Source organism: Piliocolobus tephrosceles, chromosome 10 (assembly GCF_002776525.5).
Source record: "Piliocolobus tephrosceles isolate RC106 chromosome 10, ASM277652v3, whole genome shotgun sequence".
Classification (NCBI taxonomy): domain Eukaryota; kingdom Metazoa; phylum Chordata; class Mammalia; order Primates; family Cercopithecidae; genus Piliocolobus; species Piliocolobus tephrosceles.
The window spans coordinates 6,343,072-6,359,230 of NC_045443.1; the positions used below are offsets into that span (position 1 = coordinate 6,343,072).

The 16,159-nt window shown below is 36.8% G+C and overlaps 1 protein-coding gene across 1 annotated transcript in view; it reads right to left on the reverse strand.

Annotated features, from left to right (window-relative positions):
• VWF (von Willebrand factor) overlaps nucleotides 1–16,159 on the reverse strand; it is a 154,612-nt gene that overhangs the window by 51,394 nt on the left and 87,059 nt on the right. Inside the window, exons 28-29 of the mRNA XM_031936259.1 lie at nucleotides 14,725–14,768; nucleotides 14,255–14,432 (exon numbers count right to left, since the gene is read on the reverse strand). Of these exons, the coding sequence (XP_031792119.1) occupies nucleotides 14,255–14,432; nucleotides 14,725–14,768 (222 nt within the window). The remainder of the gene's footprint in view (nucleotides 1–14,254; nucleotides 14,433–14,724; nucleotides 14,769–16,159) is intronic.

Genomic DNA, 16,159 nt, shown 5'->3' on the forward strand with positions numbered 1-16,159 from the left:
AAGAGCTGAAACACAGATTCGGTGGAGCAGGGAGGTCCCACTAACGTCCCTCACTCATAACCAAGCCTGAGCCAACCTCTCCCTATGGGGGTGACTGGCAAGCAGCACATCCACTGACAAATGATGGGTCTGGAAGCACCATCAGAGCTAAGCAGCCTCCCCAGAAGTTCTACTCAAAATCCCCTATGTCCTTGAGCAGTCATTTCCAAGTGACAGTACTGAATGCTACTGGCTTACTAACATCCATGCTGCAAGTGATCCCAAACAAGCAGCTGTTGATACTGTCACATCAAGGAGTCAGCCCAACTGCCATAAGGATGAAATAAATCACAAGGCAAAGAAACGGTTTTAGCTCACACAAGGCAAGTTAGTGAGAATGGCTCTGCCCACCCTAAGATGAACTGTGACTGTGTAATGGGTACTTTACAGCCAGAGAAACTAGGGGTTGGCTTCTGTTTCACTTGCTTGCACTGTGACCTTGGATCAGTTACTTACCTTCACTGATCCTCTCCTAGCTCCTCTGCATAATAGGCCTATAATCGATAACTTTTAGTATTATTGTGAGAATTAGTTGCAATATAGATGAAATGCCTACCTAATAGTGCATGACTCACATGTGCATGTTTAACAAACAGATCTCCAAATCTTCACAAATAAGCCACAAAATAAATTCAATAGCTTGTAAATTGCTGTGTTGTAGGTATATTAAAACTTGAGGCCCTTCCATCTCCAGAATACCAAATTACCTCCCGACAAATCATCACATTATACTCTAGTTTAGTGATTAGTTTTAATGAGCTATATATATAAGCACATTCAAATGTTCAGGACATAAAGTTAGGCCGAACCAATTAAAAATTAATACATTAGAGTTATATAATAAAATGTTAATGCAGTTATAAAATATTATCACAGAGTAAAGTATATCACTCATAAATATCTCCTGAAATCATTATCTCATCTCTCTCCTTTTCTTCAACATCTTCTTACCCATTATCTTTCCAAGTGACAATACAAATATTTGTGATTGAATATTATATTAAAATTTTTGGCTGACTGTCAAAATGTAATGATGTCAGATACTAAAGTGAATTGTTAGCAAAATGTCAAATGTTCAAAAAGACATCCAGGTAGCCAAAGTGGGCCCTAATATTCCAGCTATTAATACTGTCAAGTCAAGGAGCCAGCTCCAATGGTCATGAGAATAAAATAAACCACAAGGCAAAGAAATATGTAGAGAGGGCCGGGCGCGGTGGCTCAAGCCTGTAATCCCAGCACTTTGGGAGGCCGAGACGGGCGGATCACGAGGTCAGGAGTTCAAGACCATCCTGGCTAACACGGTGAAACCCCGTCTCTACTAAAAAGTACAAAAAACTAGCTGGGCGAGGTGGTGGGCGCCTGTAGTCCCAGCTACTCAGGAGGCTGAGGCAGGAGAATGGCGTAAACCTGGGAGGTGGAGCTTGCAGTGAGCTGAGATCCGGCCACTGCATTCCAGCCCAGGCGACAGAGCGAGACTCTGTCTCCAAAAAAAAAAAAAAAAAAAAAAAAAATGTAGAGAGATATACATCCTCTGAACACAATGCAGAAAAGTAAGAACAAATTAAATTACTATGAAAAAAAGCATGCCTTCAGCATAACTAGAAAACAAGAAAATATCCACACTTTATTTATTTATTTTTTATTTATTTATTTTTTTTTCCAAGAGGAGTTTTACTCTGTCACCCAGGCTGGAGTGCAATGGCGTGATCTTGGCTCACTGCTACCTCCGCCTCCCCAGGTTCAAGCGATTCTCCCGCCTCAGCCTGCCGAGTAGCTGGAATTACAGGCATGCGCCACCACGCCTGGCTAATTTTTGTATTTTTAGTAGAGATGGGGTTTCACGTGTTGGCCAGGCTGGTCTCTAACTCCTGACCTCGTGATCAGCCTGACCTGGCCTCTCAAAGTGCTGGGATTACGGGCGTGAGCCACTGCACCCGGCCAAAACTACCCAATCTTTAAAATAGCTGTAAGTAAAGTAAAAGATAAAAAAACACCAAATCTCACCCAGCAAAAATCTCTCATGCCCTAGCTGTTAGCCTTTGTCATGAGCAAGGACAACCCAAGGAAAACTGAAAAGAAGAGAGAAGAGGAGAATGGGCAGCAAGCCTAAAATTTCTCTATAATCACCACCACCATCAGAAAGAAGAGCCCATCCTAAGGGCAAAAATATTTTAAAGTATTCTGACAGACCAGAGCAGGTGCTAAAGACACACATAATATTCAGTGACAACCTGACAAGCGTAGTTTCGAGGGGGCTGGGAGCAAAAAGAAATGGAAAGGTACTTGGAAAGTGACTGGAGACATAAAAATAAAGCCAATGGGAAAGTCAGGGTCCAGAAAAACCTGAAAAATCAGAGGCTACGCAACCCTTCTGTATCTACATGTACACACACACACACACCATGAAGGAAATGACTTTTCTATACTGATAGAAGGGAGAGTCATTGAACCAGAAATCTTGTAAAACCCAAAATTCACAAAATGAACAGAAGATTAAGCAAGTATATAAAAGTTTCTTTAAAAGATCAGAAAATGAGACCCAACACTCCTCATCTAATGAAAATTCCACAAAAAGGAAAAAACAAAAAACAAAATGCTATGACATAGAAAAAAACCTATGAGACAATACTCAAACTAAATTAAATACACTCGAACACCTGAAAAAATGAAAACCACCTTGAATCAGAATTTCAAAAACTAAGAAGAGAAATGAAGACAAGAATAAATAAAAATAGAACTTAGTGAACTTAGTGGGGGTGGGTAATAAAAGTGCAAAGTCAACTTTGAAATAAAGACTAAATTATAAGGACGCAAGGAAGATGACATCAAAATAAAAATTTAATAAAGAGCATCAGAGAAAAGCAAAAAAAAATCAAGAGAATGAAAATGAGTTAATGAAGGAAATATAAAGGTCAAAGAGACACTAATGAAAATGTAAGACAGGAGGAAAAATGGAGTCTTAAAAGAGAAAACAAAACAACAAAACAGAACTAACACTTAAAGAATATAACTCACGAAAACATTCTGGAAATCAAAAAAGAACAAAATCTATGTATGGGAGTCATGAGCCAGATGTCTGGGAAAAGTAACCCAAAACAGTCAACTCTGAGACATATTACAGGACACTATTAGACTTCAAATATAAAGAAAAAATTTTCCAGGCCTTCAGGTAAAAAGATCAAATTTACAAGGACGAAAGAATTATATTGGTATCAGATTTTTTCAAAAGCAATATGCAAAGCAAGGCAACAATGGAGCAGCATTTTTCAGGAATTTAGTGAAAGAAAGTGTGAATCAAGAATTCTGTATTCAGCCAAGGTGCCTTCTAGCATCAGTACTATAGAAGAACAGTTTTAAATACATAGGAATTAATGAAATTCTGTACCCATAAGCCCTTCTTAAGAAATCTACTAGAGGGCCGGGTGCGGTGGCTCACGCCTGTAATCCCAGCACTTTGGGAGGCCGAGGCGGGCAGATCACAAGGTCAGGAGATCGAGACCATCCTGGCTAACATGGTGAAACTCCGTCTCTACTAAAAAAAAAAAAAAATACAAAAAATTAACCAGGTGTGGTGGCAAGCACCCGTAGTCGCAGCTATTCAGGAGGCTGAGATAGGAGAATGGCGTGAACTGGGGAGGTGGAGCTTGCAGTGAGCAGAGATTGTGCCACTGCACTCCAACCTGGGCGACACAGCAAGACTCTGTCTCAAAAAAAAGAAAAAAGAAATCTACTAGAGAATGTTTCCTCCAACTAAGAGATGACTAGGAAATGTTATCAAAACAACTAAAGTGAGCATTTTTATTTATATAGTCATAGATCTAAAACTAAAAAAAAAAGGAAGAATGGAAGACTAATGTGCAAATGTTATATGCTGTGACAAAGTGGAAATAATGGAACTTGACAATGGGATGAGAGGGGAGGGAATAAGAAAACTTAGAACAACCTCATTGATTGTTGTACAGCCATAGGGAGAAGTTAAAGAATGCTATTAAAAACGGGCAAACTGATAAATGAATGATTAGATTTAAAAATATGGGCCTGAAGGCATTTTAGAAAGGTATAACTACCTAGGTAATGACAGGAACAAAAGCATAAACCTTCCTAGACACCAAATACTTGACATATCACCACATTTATAAATGAAAAAATAAATAACAATTATAAAATATGATGATAAAGGAAGATCAAACACAAGATGGCAATAAGTGAGAATGGGCTTAACCTGTCTACTAAAATGAAAAGGTTTCAATTCAGTTCAAACGCAAGACCCAACTATATGCTATATAACTAAACTTCAGAAAGGCTAAAGTAAAGGGACAGGCAAACAATATCAAACAATAAGAAAACAGGGATGCAGATTCTGCTATCAGACAAAATAAAATTCTGGCCAAAAAAAAGTTTCAGTGTGACTAATAAGAGCATTCTGAATAGTGTAATTCACAATGAAGCCACAACAGCTGTGAATATCAACGCACCAGACAACACAGCAACCATCTTCATAGAGCAAAAACTATAGGAGAAGCAAGGAGACATTGGTAGACAAACTAGTAACAGGATAGTTTTACACATCCCTTTCAGAACCAGGTAGATAAAATGGGGAAAAGGTAAGTAAGACTATAGAAGACATAAACATTAAAATCAAAATATGTAATTCTCATGGAGCGGGGGCAGGAAGAGAGCAAGGCATCTCAAACTCTACACCCTGATAATAGAGAATACACTTCACAAAAATTGATCATGTATTGGATCACGAAGAAAATAACAGTAACTTCCACAAAGTAGAACTATTACAAACACTCTTGTCAGAGTATAGTAAGATTAAGAACTTTTTAATTATTGTTTAAAAAGATCTTTACACTTGGAAATTTTTTTAATTTATGATATAAATCCTGGGTAACGGGGGCAATAAAAACCAATAGTACAGAATTTTTTTAAAAAATGATAATAAATATACTGCATATCAGACTCATTGGGATACATATAAAGTGGTCCTAGGAAAATTCCTAACAGTAAACATTCCTGTCAATAAAAACAAAACAATTAAAATGAATGAAATTCCCAGTTCCAATTAAATAGAAAAGCACAAAAGGTAAACGAAAAGAAAATTCAAGGAAAGAAATCATAAAATAGCAAGAATAAAAGCAGAAATCAATAAGGCACAGAATATAAAAACAATAAACATAATTAATAAATTGAAATCCTGATTTTTAAAAAAATCCAGAAAGACAAATCATGAGTTAATTTGATCAAGAAAAAAAGATAATAGACATGTATATAAAGAAATAACAAAGGAAAATCATTACACAGAATTAGTATTATAACAGATTACTGTGAAAATTTTACTTGTACCCTAGAAGATATATGAGCAAAAAATAAAATTTTAATTAAAAAAAGACTACTTTGAAGACCTCTATAGAATAAATGTGAAAATCTAGATGAAATGGATACATTTCTAGGAAAATGGAGATTAAAAAAATTAATTCCTATAGAAAAAAGACAAATCTTAAGCATACCAATCTACATGGAAGAATTAGAATAAGTTAGTAGGAATTAAATAAAGTTACTCCACCAAAAAAAAGAAATAAAAAACAAAATACCAACCCCAAATGATTTCACAAGGAAATTTTCCTAAACTTCCAAAGACCTGATAGTCCTGAAGCTCCATAAATTGTTCCACAGTACTGAAAATGAGAGAAAATGTCTTAAAGCTATTAATGAAACCAGTTTTAACACCGGTATCTAAACCAGATCAAGACAGTATTCCCCCCGCCACACAAAAAAAAAAAAAAAAAAAAAACAGGGTGGGAGACAGGGGGAAGATGGTGAAGTAAGAAGCACCAAAAATCTTTCTCCCCACCTACACAACAACAGCATTGGCAGTATCTGTCTCATGTAGTAAATCAACAGAAACTATCCCTGAGAAAGACCAGATGGTAGACTTACTGAAGAAAGACTTTAAAACTACTGTCTTAAAAATTATCAAAGAGCTAAAAGAAGATGTAGACAAAATCAAGAAAATGATGTATGAACAGAATGGAAATTTCAATAAAGAAATTGAAATCATAAAAAGGAACCAAAAAAGTTCTGGATGTTATTGTAATCTTAGTTTGTGACTTCACTTTTTGTTTTCTACATGATTTAAGAGACTAATGCATTAAAATATATATATGTCTATGTTTTTGAACACACAATGTATAAAGATGTGATTTTATGACATCAATAACTGAAAGTGTGTGGGGACAGAGCTGCATAAGAGCAGAGTTTTGTCTGCTACCGAAGTTGACCTGGTATAAATTCAAAGTACAGCGCTATAACTTTAGGACGTTAAATGTAATCCCCATGGTAACCATAAAGAGAATAGCTATAGAATACACAGAAAAGAAAGGAAAAGGGAGTTAAAATGTTTCACTACAAAAAAAAAAAATCAACCAAACACAAAGGATGACAACATGGATGAACCTTGAAGACATTCTGCTAAGCGGAATAAGCCAGTCCCAACAGGAAAAATGTGTAATTCCACTCAAAAGAGGTGCTTAGAGTAGTCTCATTCACAGAGACAGAAAGCAAAACGGTGGTTGCCAGGGGCTGGAGGAAGAGGGAAATGGGGTATCATTGTCTAATGAATAAAGCATTTCAGTTTTACAAGATGAAAAAAGTTCTGGCAATGGATGGTGGTGATGGTTACATCACAATGTGGATTTTCTTAATGTCACTGCATATATACTTAAAAACAGTTAAAAGAATATATTTTATATTTATATTACTGAAAATTAAAGTAGTTTTAAAATTACAGACCAAAAATACTATGAATGTCAAAACCAATGTACTAAATAAAATATTACCAAACAGAATCCAACACCACATTATGAAAATAACAAACCACAGCCAAGTGGGATCAACATTAGGAAATTCCTTCAAACAATATACCATATCAATATATTCAAAGAAAAAAAAATCAAGAGATTATCTCCACAAATGTTGAAAAAGCCTTCACCAACACCAAAATTCCACAATTGCTCTTGACAAAAAAAAACACTCAAAAATGAGAATCGAGGGATATTTTCTTAATACGATAAAATATGTAATAATGTGTGTGCACGTGTGTGTGTGTGCACGTGCAAGATACTCCATTGCTATTCAATGTTGTACTAAAAAGTTTATTAATGGAATTCATCATGAGAAATTAATTGGTGGCACAAAAATTGACAAGAAGAAAAACAATTCTATCTGCAAATGACACACTATCATACCCAGAAAACCCTAGAGAATTCATGATAAAACTAACTCAATAATAAAAGAATTCAGTAAAGCTATAGGATACGGAATTAACATATATAGATATTTGTGTTACATATATAGATATACGTTATATATAGATACATATAGATATATATATCAATACCCTTTATATACACAAACAGTAAGTAGTTAAATAACATAATGGAGAAGAAAAAAGTCTCATTTACAATAGCAACAAAGATGATTCAATACTTGGAATAAACTTAGCAAGAAATATGCAAAACCCAAGTGAGTAAACCTTAGAACACTTCTAGAAGACAGACAAGTCAGCTTGAGTAAGTGGACATGCTTGTTCTCGGATAGGATGATTTAACATCATAAAAATGCCAGTTCTCCCAAAGTTAATGTATAAATTTAATGCAATTCCAATAAAAATACCAACAAACTTTTTATGGAGGTAAACAAGTTGACACTGAAGTCTATATGGAAAAAATAAACATTAAAAAATAGCCAGGAAAACACTTTAGAATAAAACTTGTAGAGGTACTAAGTCCTACCAGACAATAAAAATACTATAAAGCCTTTAATGACAAAATATTAGAGGTATTTCCTCTAATTAAGAGTGTGTGGTAATTAAGACAAAATGTGGTTTTGGTATATGAATAGCTTACAACAAGTGGAATCAGAAAATAAGTTCAGAAAAAAGCCCATGCACATATGAAAATTTGTTTTATGATTATTAAGTGTTATCTCACATCACTAGGGGCAAATATTGACATGTTAATAAATAGTGCTGCAACCTATAGCACAGATAATGAGCTAGTAATTCCAATATTTAAAATAAAGGATAAAGATTAAAACCCAATGGAAAGCAGAAATAATGAACAACTTTAGGGAAGAAAATAGACATTCAGCTTCAAGAAGCCCAAAAGACTCCAACTAGAATTAATTTAAAGAAGTCCACTACAAGACATAATCAATTTGTCAAAAGTCAAAGACAAAAACAGAATTTTGAAAGCAGCAAGAGAAAAGCAACTTTTCATATAAAAGGGGGCCACGATGAGACTATTAACAAATTTCTCAGCAGAAACCTTGCAGGCCAGAAGGGAGATAGATGATCGATTCAAAAGAAAACATGGGCAGCCAAGAATACTCTCTCTAGCAAAACTGTCTTTCAAAACTGGAGGGGAGATAAAGACTTTCTCATGTCAATAAAAGCTGAAAGAATTCATCACCACCATACCTGCCTTATAAGAAATGCTAAAGAGAGGTCTATCATACTGAAATAAAAGAATGCTAGCCAGCAACATGAAAACATATGAAAGGTAAAAGTCCTGGTAAAGGTAAATATGCAAACAAATATAGAATATTTTAATACTATAATGACAATGTATAAATCTTTGAATTCTGGTATAGAACTTAAAAGACAAAGTTATAAAAATAACTGTCACTATAAAAATCAGTCAATGAATATACAACATTAAAAAATGCAATGTGTAACATCAATAACATAAAGTGGGGGAGACGGAGTAAAGAGTAGAGTTGTGTGCAATTGAAATTAAGTTGTTATAAACTTAGAATAGACTGTCATAAGTATAGGATGTTTTATGTAAGCTTCATGGTGACCACAAAGAAAATACCTATAGAAGATACATGAAAGGAAATGAGAAAGGAATCAAATCTCCTCATTACCCCAAAAAGTCAATGAAACCCAAAGAAGGGCAGTAAGAGTAGAAAAGAGGGACAAAAAAAGCTACCAGACAGACTGAAAATAAACACCAAAATGGTAACAATAAGTCCTTCCCTATCAGTAGTTACTTTAAGTATAAATAGAATAAGCTTTCCAATCAAAAGCCATGAAGTGACTGAAATGAATTTTTAAAAATAAAATAAAACAGTCAGGTGTGGTGGCTCACGTCTGTAATCCCAGCACTTTGGGAGGCTAAGGCAGGCAGATGATGAGATCAGGAGATCAAGACCCATCCTGGCTAACATGGTGAAACCCTGTCTCTACTAAAAATACAAAAAATTGGCCAGGTGTAGTGGCACGTGCTTGTAGTTCCAGCTACTCAGGAGGCTGAGGCAGGAGAATCACTTGAACCCGGGAGGCAGAGGTTGCAGTGAGCCGAGATCACGCCACAGCACTGCAGCCTAGGCAACAGAGCAAGACTCCATTTAAATCAATTAAATCAATTAAATCAACCAATCAATCAATGTAAAACAAGATCCAACCATATGCTGTCTATGAGAGCGACTCACTTTGGATTTAAGGATGCACATAGGTTGAAAGTGAGAAGATGAAAAAAGATATTTCATGCCAATGTTAACTAAAAGAGAGCACAGGGAACCATACTTAGACAAAGTAGACTTTAAGTCAAAGATGGTCACAAGAGACAAAAAAAAAGGACATTATATAGTGATAAATGCATCAATTCACCAAGGAGATGTAATAATTATAAATACATTGCACCCAACATTAAAGTACACAAATATAAGAAGCAAATATTGGCAGAACTGAAGATAAAAATAGAACAACACAATAATGAGAGATTTTAATATCTCACTTTCAATAATGGATAAAAAATTCAGACAGAAGATCAATAAGGAAACAGAGAACTCAAACAACACTATGGCCCAAGTGGACCTATCAACCAAATACAGAACATTCTACCGAACAACAGCAAAATATACATTCTTCTCAAACACAGAACAGTCTGCAGAATAGGTCACATGCTAGTCCACAAAACAAATCTTAACAAATTCAAGGAGACTAAAATCATACCAAGTATCTTTTCTGACCACAATAGAATAAGACATGGCTAATAGAAATAATTTCAGAAAGTTCTCAAATATGTGGAAATTAAACAATACTCTTGAACAACCAATGGGTCAAAGAAGAAATCAAAAGAAAAATCAGAAAATATTTTGAGAAAATCAAAAACTAAAGCACAACATAGCAAAGCTTATGGGAAACAGCAAAAGCAATAAAAGGAAAGTTTACAGCAGTAAATGTCTACAGTAAGAAAGATCTCAAACAAATAACCTAATTTTACAACATAAGGAACTAGAAAATGAATAAACTAAGCCCTAAGTTAGCAGAAGGACAGAAATAATAAAGATTTGAGGAAAAATAAATGAAATATAGGATATAAAATATCAATAAAACTTAGAATTGGTTTTTTTAAAGGTCAACAAAATTAACAAACCTTTAGCTAGATTAACCAAGACAAAAAGAGAATACTCAAATAAATAAAATCTGAAATGGAAGTGGTGATATTACAACTGATAGCGCAGAAACAAAAAGGGTAGTAAGAGACTACTATGAACAACTACACATGAACAAACTGGATAACCTAAAGAAATAAATCCCTGAAACATACAACCTACCAAGACTGAATGAGGAAGAAACAGAAAATCTGAACAGCCCCACAATTAGTAAGGAGATCAAATTAGTAATCGTAATCTCCCAACAAAGAAGAGCTCAGATGCTTTCACTGGATAATTCTACCAAAGATTTAAAAAAGAATTAATGCCAGTCTTTCTCAAACTCTTCCAAAACACTGAAGTGGGAAACCTACTTAATGAAGCCAGAATTACCCTGGTACCAAAGTCAGACCAAAGACTTTACATTAAAAAAAAAAAAAAAAGAAGTCAATATTCCTGATGAACATAGATGCAAAAATTCTCAACAAAATGATGGCAAACTGAATTCAACAGCACAATAGAAGGATCATACACTCTGACTGCGTACGATTTATCCCTCAGATACGAGAATGGCTCAACGTCTAAAAATCAAAAAATGTGATACATAGCATTAACAAAACAAAGGATTAAAATCATACCATCATGTCACTAGATGCACATAAAGCATTTGTCAAAATTCAAACACCATTTCATGATTAAAACATTCAACTAAGAATAGAAGGAAATTACCTCAACAAAATAAAAGCCATTTATGAAAATGCCACAGCTAACATCACACTGAATAGTGGAAAACTAAAAGCTTTTCCTCTAATCAGGAAGGAGGCAAGGAGGCCCACTCTCACCACTTCTATTCAACATAGCACGAGAAGTCTTAGCCAGAGCAATGAATCAAGAAGATATAAAAGTCACCCCAATCAAAAAAGAAGTAAAATTATCTATTTGCAGATGACACGATCTTATGTGTAGAAAACTCTAAAGATTTCACCAAACAGTTGTTAGCAAATTCAGCAAAGTTGAAACAAATTCAGTTGCAGAATACAGAATCAACATATAAAACTAGTTGTTTCTATACACTAACAATGACCTGTCCACATGAAAAAGAATGAAATTGGACTCTTATCTTCTGTCACACACAAAGTTAAACCAAAACCAAACTTAAACACTGATACGTAAAACCTGAAATTAAAAAACTCCTAGAAGAAAACACAAGAACTTTGCAACATTGGTCTTGGCGAAGATTTCTTGGATATCGTTGCCAAAATCAAGGCAACGAAAGCAAAAATAGACAAGTGGGACTACGTCTAACTAAAAAGCTTCTGTGCAGCCAAAGAAACAATCAACAGAATAAAAAGGCAGCCTACAGAGTGGAAGAAAATATTTGCAAACCATACATTTGATAAAGGGTTAATATCCAAAATATATTAGGAACTCATACAACTCAATAGCAAAAAAAAAAAAAAAAAAAAAATGCAAACAACCCAATTTAAACATGAGCAAAGGACTTGAAAAGACATTTCTCCAAAGAAACATCCAAAAAGTCAATTATATGAAAAAAAAATTCAACATTACTGACCATCAGGGAAATGCAAATCTAAACCATAAAGGGGTATCATCTCATACATGTTAGAATGGCCATTACCCACCCCCTCCGCCACACACACACACCAAGAAACACCAAGTGTTAACAAGAATGTGGAGAAACTGAAACCCTTGTGCATTGAAGGTGAGAATGTAAAGTGCTGTAGCCACTACGGAAAACAGTAAGAAGGTTCCTCAAAAAATTAAAACTAGTATTAGCATATGATCCAGCAATCCTACTTCTGGGTATTCATCCAAAAGCATTGAAATCAGGATCTCAAAAAGAGACCTACACTTCCATGTTCATTGCAACGTTATTCACAATAGCCAAGAGGTGGAAATAATCCAAATGCACATCAGTGGACAAATGGATAAAGAAAATGTGGTATATACATGCAATGGAATATTATTCAGTCTTTAGAAAGAAGGAAATCCTTTCATATGCCACAACATAGATGAACTTTGAGGACATTAAGCTAAGTAAAATGAGCCAGTCACAGAAGGATAACTACTGCATGAATCCACTTATAGGAGATATCTAAAATAGTCAAATTCATAGAAGCAAAAAGCAGAATGGTGGTTGCGGGGGTTAGGAAAAGGAGAAAAAGGGAAGTTGCTGTTCAATGGGCATAGTTTCAGTCACACAAAACAAAAACTTTTAGAGATCTGCTGTACAACAACTTGCAAATAGCTAACAATATTGCACTGTACACTTGAAAATTTATTAAGGGGGTAGATCTCAAGTGTTTTTATCACAAATTTTCTAACGGGAAAATGGGGAAAGGCATGAGCAGAAAATTCACAAAATTAAACCAAAAAATGGCAATTAAACATATGAAAAAATGTTTAACTTAACTCATCATTAGAAAAATGAATCCTGAAAAGTAAGAAATTCGCAAAAACAATAAAATAAAAACTATAACACCATACTCCCTCAGCAAGGCTGTGGAGAAGCATGCACTCTCACACCTCACTGATGGAAAAGCAAATGGATGGACGTTCCAGTTCTGCACAACCACATCTCACCTGTTGGACGAGAATCTGGGAATATCTAAGGGGAACTTCACACGCACTTATCGTTTGACCCAAGAATCTCATCTCTAGGAATCTACCCTGAAGGCACACCTCCAACCATATGAAAATTCGTATGTTCAGGTTTACTCATTGCAGCATTGTCATTACAAAACGCTGGAAACAGCCTAAATGCACACACATAGAAGAACAGCTGGGTAACCTGTGGTACGCAATAAAGTACTAGGAAGCTGTCTTTGAAATGACATCGAGTAATTTCCAGGACATGCTTTCAATCAAAACAGGCAAAGCTCTTTGTACAGAGAAAAGCTGACCATACCCTCCTTCCCGGAGGCAGGCAGCCCAAATTGGGACTGGGAGGTGTTTTAACTCTAATCAAATTCGAAGTTTTGATTATTACACAAGAGTGGGTACCCAATTATCAATTGAGACTTTGTCTTATGACTTAAAAGTAACTATAGATTTCTTTATGAATACACAGAAACAACGTAAGGTCTGGTGGAGTTTTCACCTCGACCAAGAGGGAAATTTATCTCCCTAAATAAAATCTAAAGGGAGAGTGAGCTGTAACATACAGTTGTGATTGCATCCCACCGGTTATGTCTGTTCAGCATGAAGGTTACAATCCGCGGCCAAGTCACGGTCACCATAAGCAGCCGTTTCTCCCAAACACGAGACAGAAGGCTAACCCAGCCCATGGAGGAAATGCTCTCCACAAGCGTACATGAGATGGACTTTAAATATTTCTTCCTCTTAATCCAGGCCACCTTGGTGATGTGCTTTTGCAATAGGTGTGGTTGGAGAGTTTTCTGGAAGCATCTCTCTCACTGCTTACTTCCACTGCTATACCCTGAATACATAGATTCCTAAAGGTTGACTTGCCAACAGCCAAGCTGAATACCGACCTCAGAAAAGCAATTCTTCCTTCTGGTTATGCATATTCTGGGGAAGTGCCTTCCCAAGACAGAGAAAGAGGGCAGTGATCCCTGAGACTGGCTGAAAGCATGTCCAAAGAGCACAGGAGGAAAGGAAGGTGAGCGAAGGTAGCACTGTGTATGCAGTGATGAGGGAAAGGGTACTTCTGGGCTGGTTGGTGCCTGCTCTACTTTTCTGCACAGCCAAGCTAAAAGCACTGCCCTGGCTGGAGAAGCAAAGGACTCACAGGGGCAGGTCCAGCGGCAGCCACAGGTCTCTTCCACTTTAACAGGGGACTGGCTGTTGGGGCATGAAGGCCTCAGCCCCCGGTCACAGTTGACCCGATGACTCTTCAGTAAGGTCTGGCCATCTGGCTGGCAAGTCACGGTGTGGCACTGGTCTGGCAAGGTCCAGACGTCCCCAGGCTGCAGAAGCAAACAGTAGATTCAGGCAGGGAATAAGATGAGGTACTCCAACTCCAAGCCCATCTGCCAGATAACTGACTCCTGGAATTGAACACAGGCCTACACAGCAAGGAGGCCTCCTGTACATGAGACAGGAAGCAAAACACAAAATGTACAGATGGACCCTCAGAAACAAGGTAACAGTGAGAGGAAGCACTGGACTAAGACCAAAGGAGGAAAAATTAACCAGTGGGAACAAGAACCCCAAACACATCTCTAATCTTTCTTTCAAAGTCAACAGAAAAGAACCTACCCTCTTCTCATTCCCATCTTCATCCATGCAAATCCTAACAAATCCTGCAACAGACACAAGTAAGATCTTAGTTCCCATCTTTCACCCAGAAATTCTGAACCATTCACAATGTCTGCTAAAGCAACCTGGTCTAGTTTTTGAAATCATCTGAACTCTTCTGAAAAGAATCTGAACAAGGTTAACAGTGGAGACACAGGGACACGAGGCTAAGAGGTGGTCATCCTGTGGTTCCTCAGACATGCTGTATGGTTATTAATAATTATGATGCCAATAACAGTGATAATATGGCAACAACTACAGCTTACACTGTCATTATCTTAGTTCACATGTAGATCACACCAGGGATGGGGAAGGTGGGGAGATGAAGCAAGATCCTGGAAACCTGAAAGAGATCTAACTTGAAGATTCCTACCAAGAGAGCTGCCATCTGTCTGTACAGCTATTAGCTGTAAGTCAACACTTGCATAGCGCTATTACCCTTTAACGGCAAACTTGCATTGACTTATTCCTCTGAAGGACAGTAGCTCTATGCGGGTTCTGACTTACAGCTAGTAATGGGAAAATATACAAACCCAGCCCCAAAAAGCATGTGTGTATGTGTATATGTGCGTGTGTGCATGCATATATATACACATATATGTGCATATACACATATATATGAAATGCATGTACATTTCATAAACATGTCATTCATATACATACACATATACGTATATATATACACACACACGTGTGTGTGTGTGTATATATATTTTTTTGAGACGGAGTCTCACTCTGTCACCCAGGCTGGAGTGCACTGGCACAATCTCAGCTCACTGCAACTTCTGCCTCCTGGATTCAGGCGAGTCTCCCGCCTCAGCCTCCCGAGTAGCTGGGACTACAGGCGTACGCCACCACGCCTGGCTAATTTTTTGTATTTTTAGTAGAGATGGGGTTTCACCGTGTTAGCTAAGATGGTCTTTATCTCCTGACCTTATGATCTGCCCGCCTCGGCCTCCAAAAGTGCTGGGATTACAGACGTGAGCCACCGCACCCAGCCAAAAGCATTTTAAGTTTCTAACCTAAAATCAACTTAAACTCTGGTACTTTGATATGAGTTGCCACATTATTGTATTTCTAAAGCCCTTTATATCCATGTTGATGGTGAGTCTAGGCCCATGGGGAAGAGACTGTATCTACGAAACGCTGGGGTTCCTTGCTTATGTCTTCTGATTCTTTTATCCAAGCCCCCTCCTACACAAATAAGTTTAGGCTCTCTCTGCCAAGTTCACATGGACAATTCGAGTGGAAACAGGACCATACACAGCAAGCTTTCTGCTGGCCCCATGAGGGTTTGTGGTATCAACCTCCCAGGAGCAGAAACTTACAGGTCCTGGTCTACATAATAATCTTCATTCAAGGCCAAATCTTATGCATGGGCACCCCCGGGGTCTCT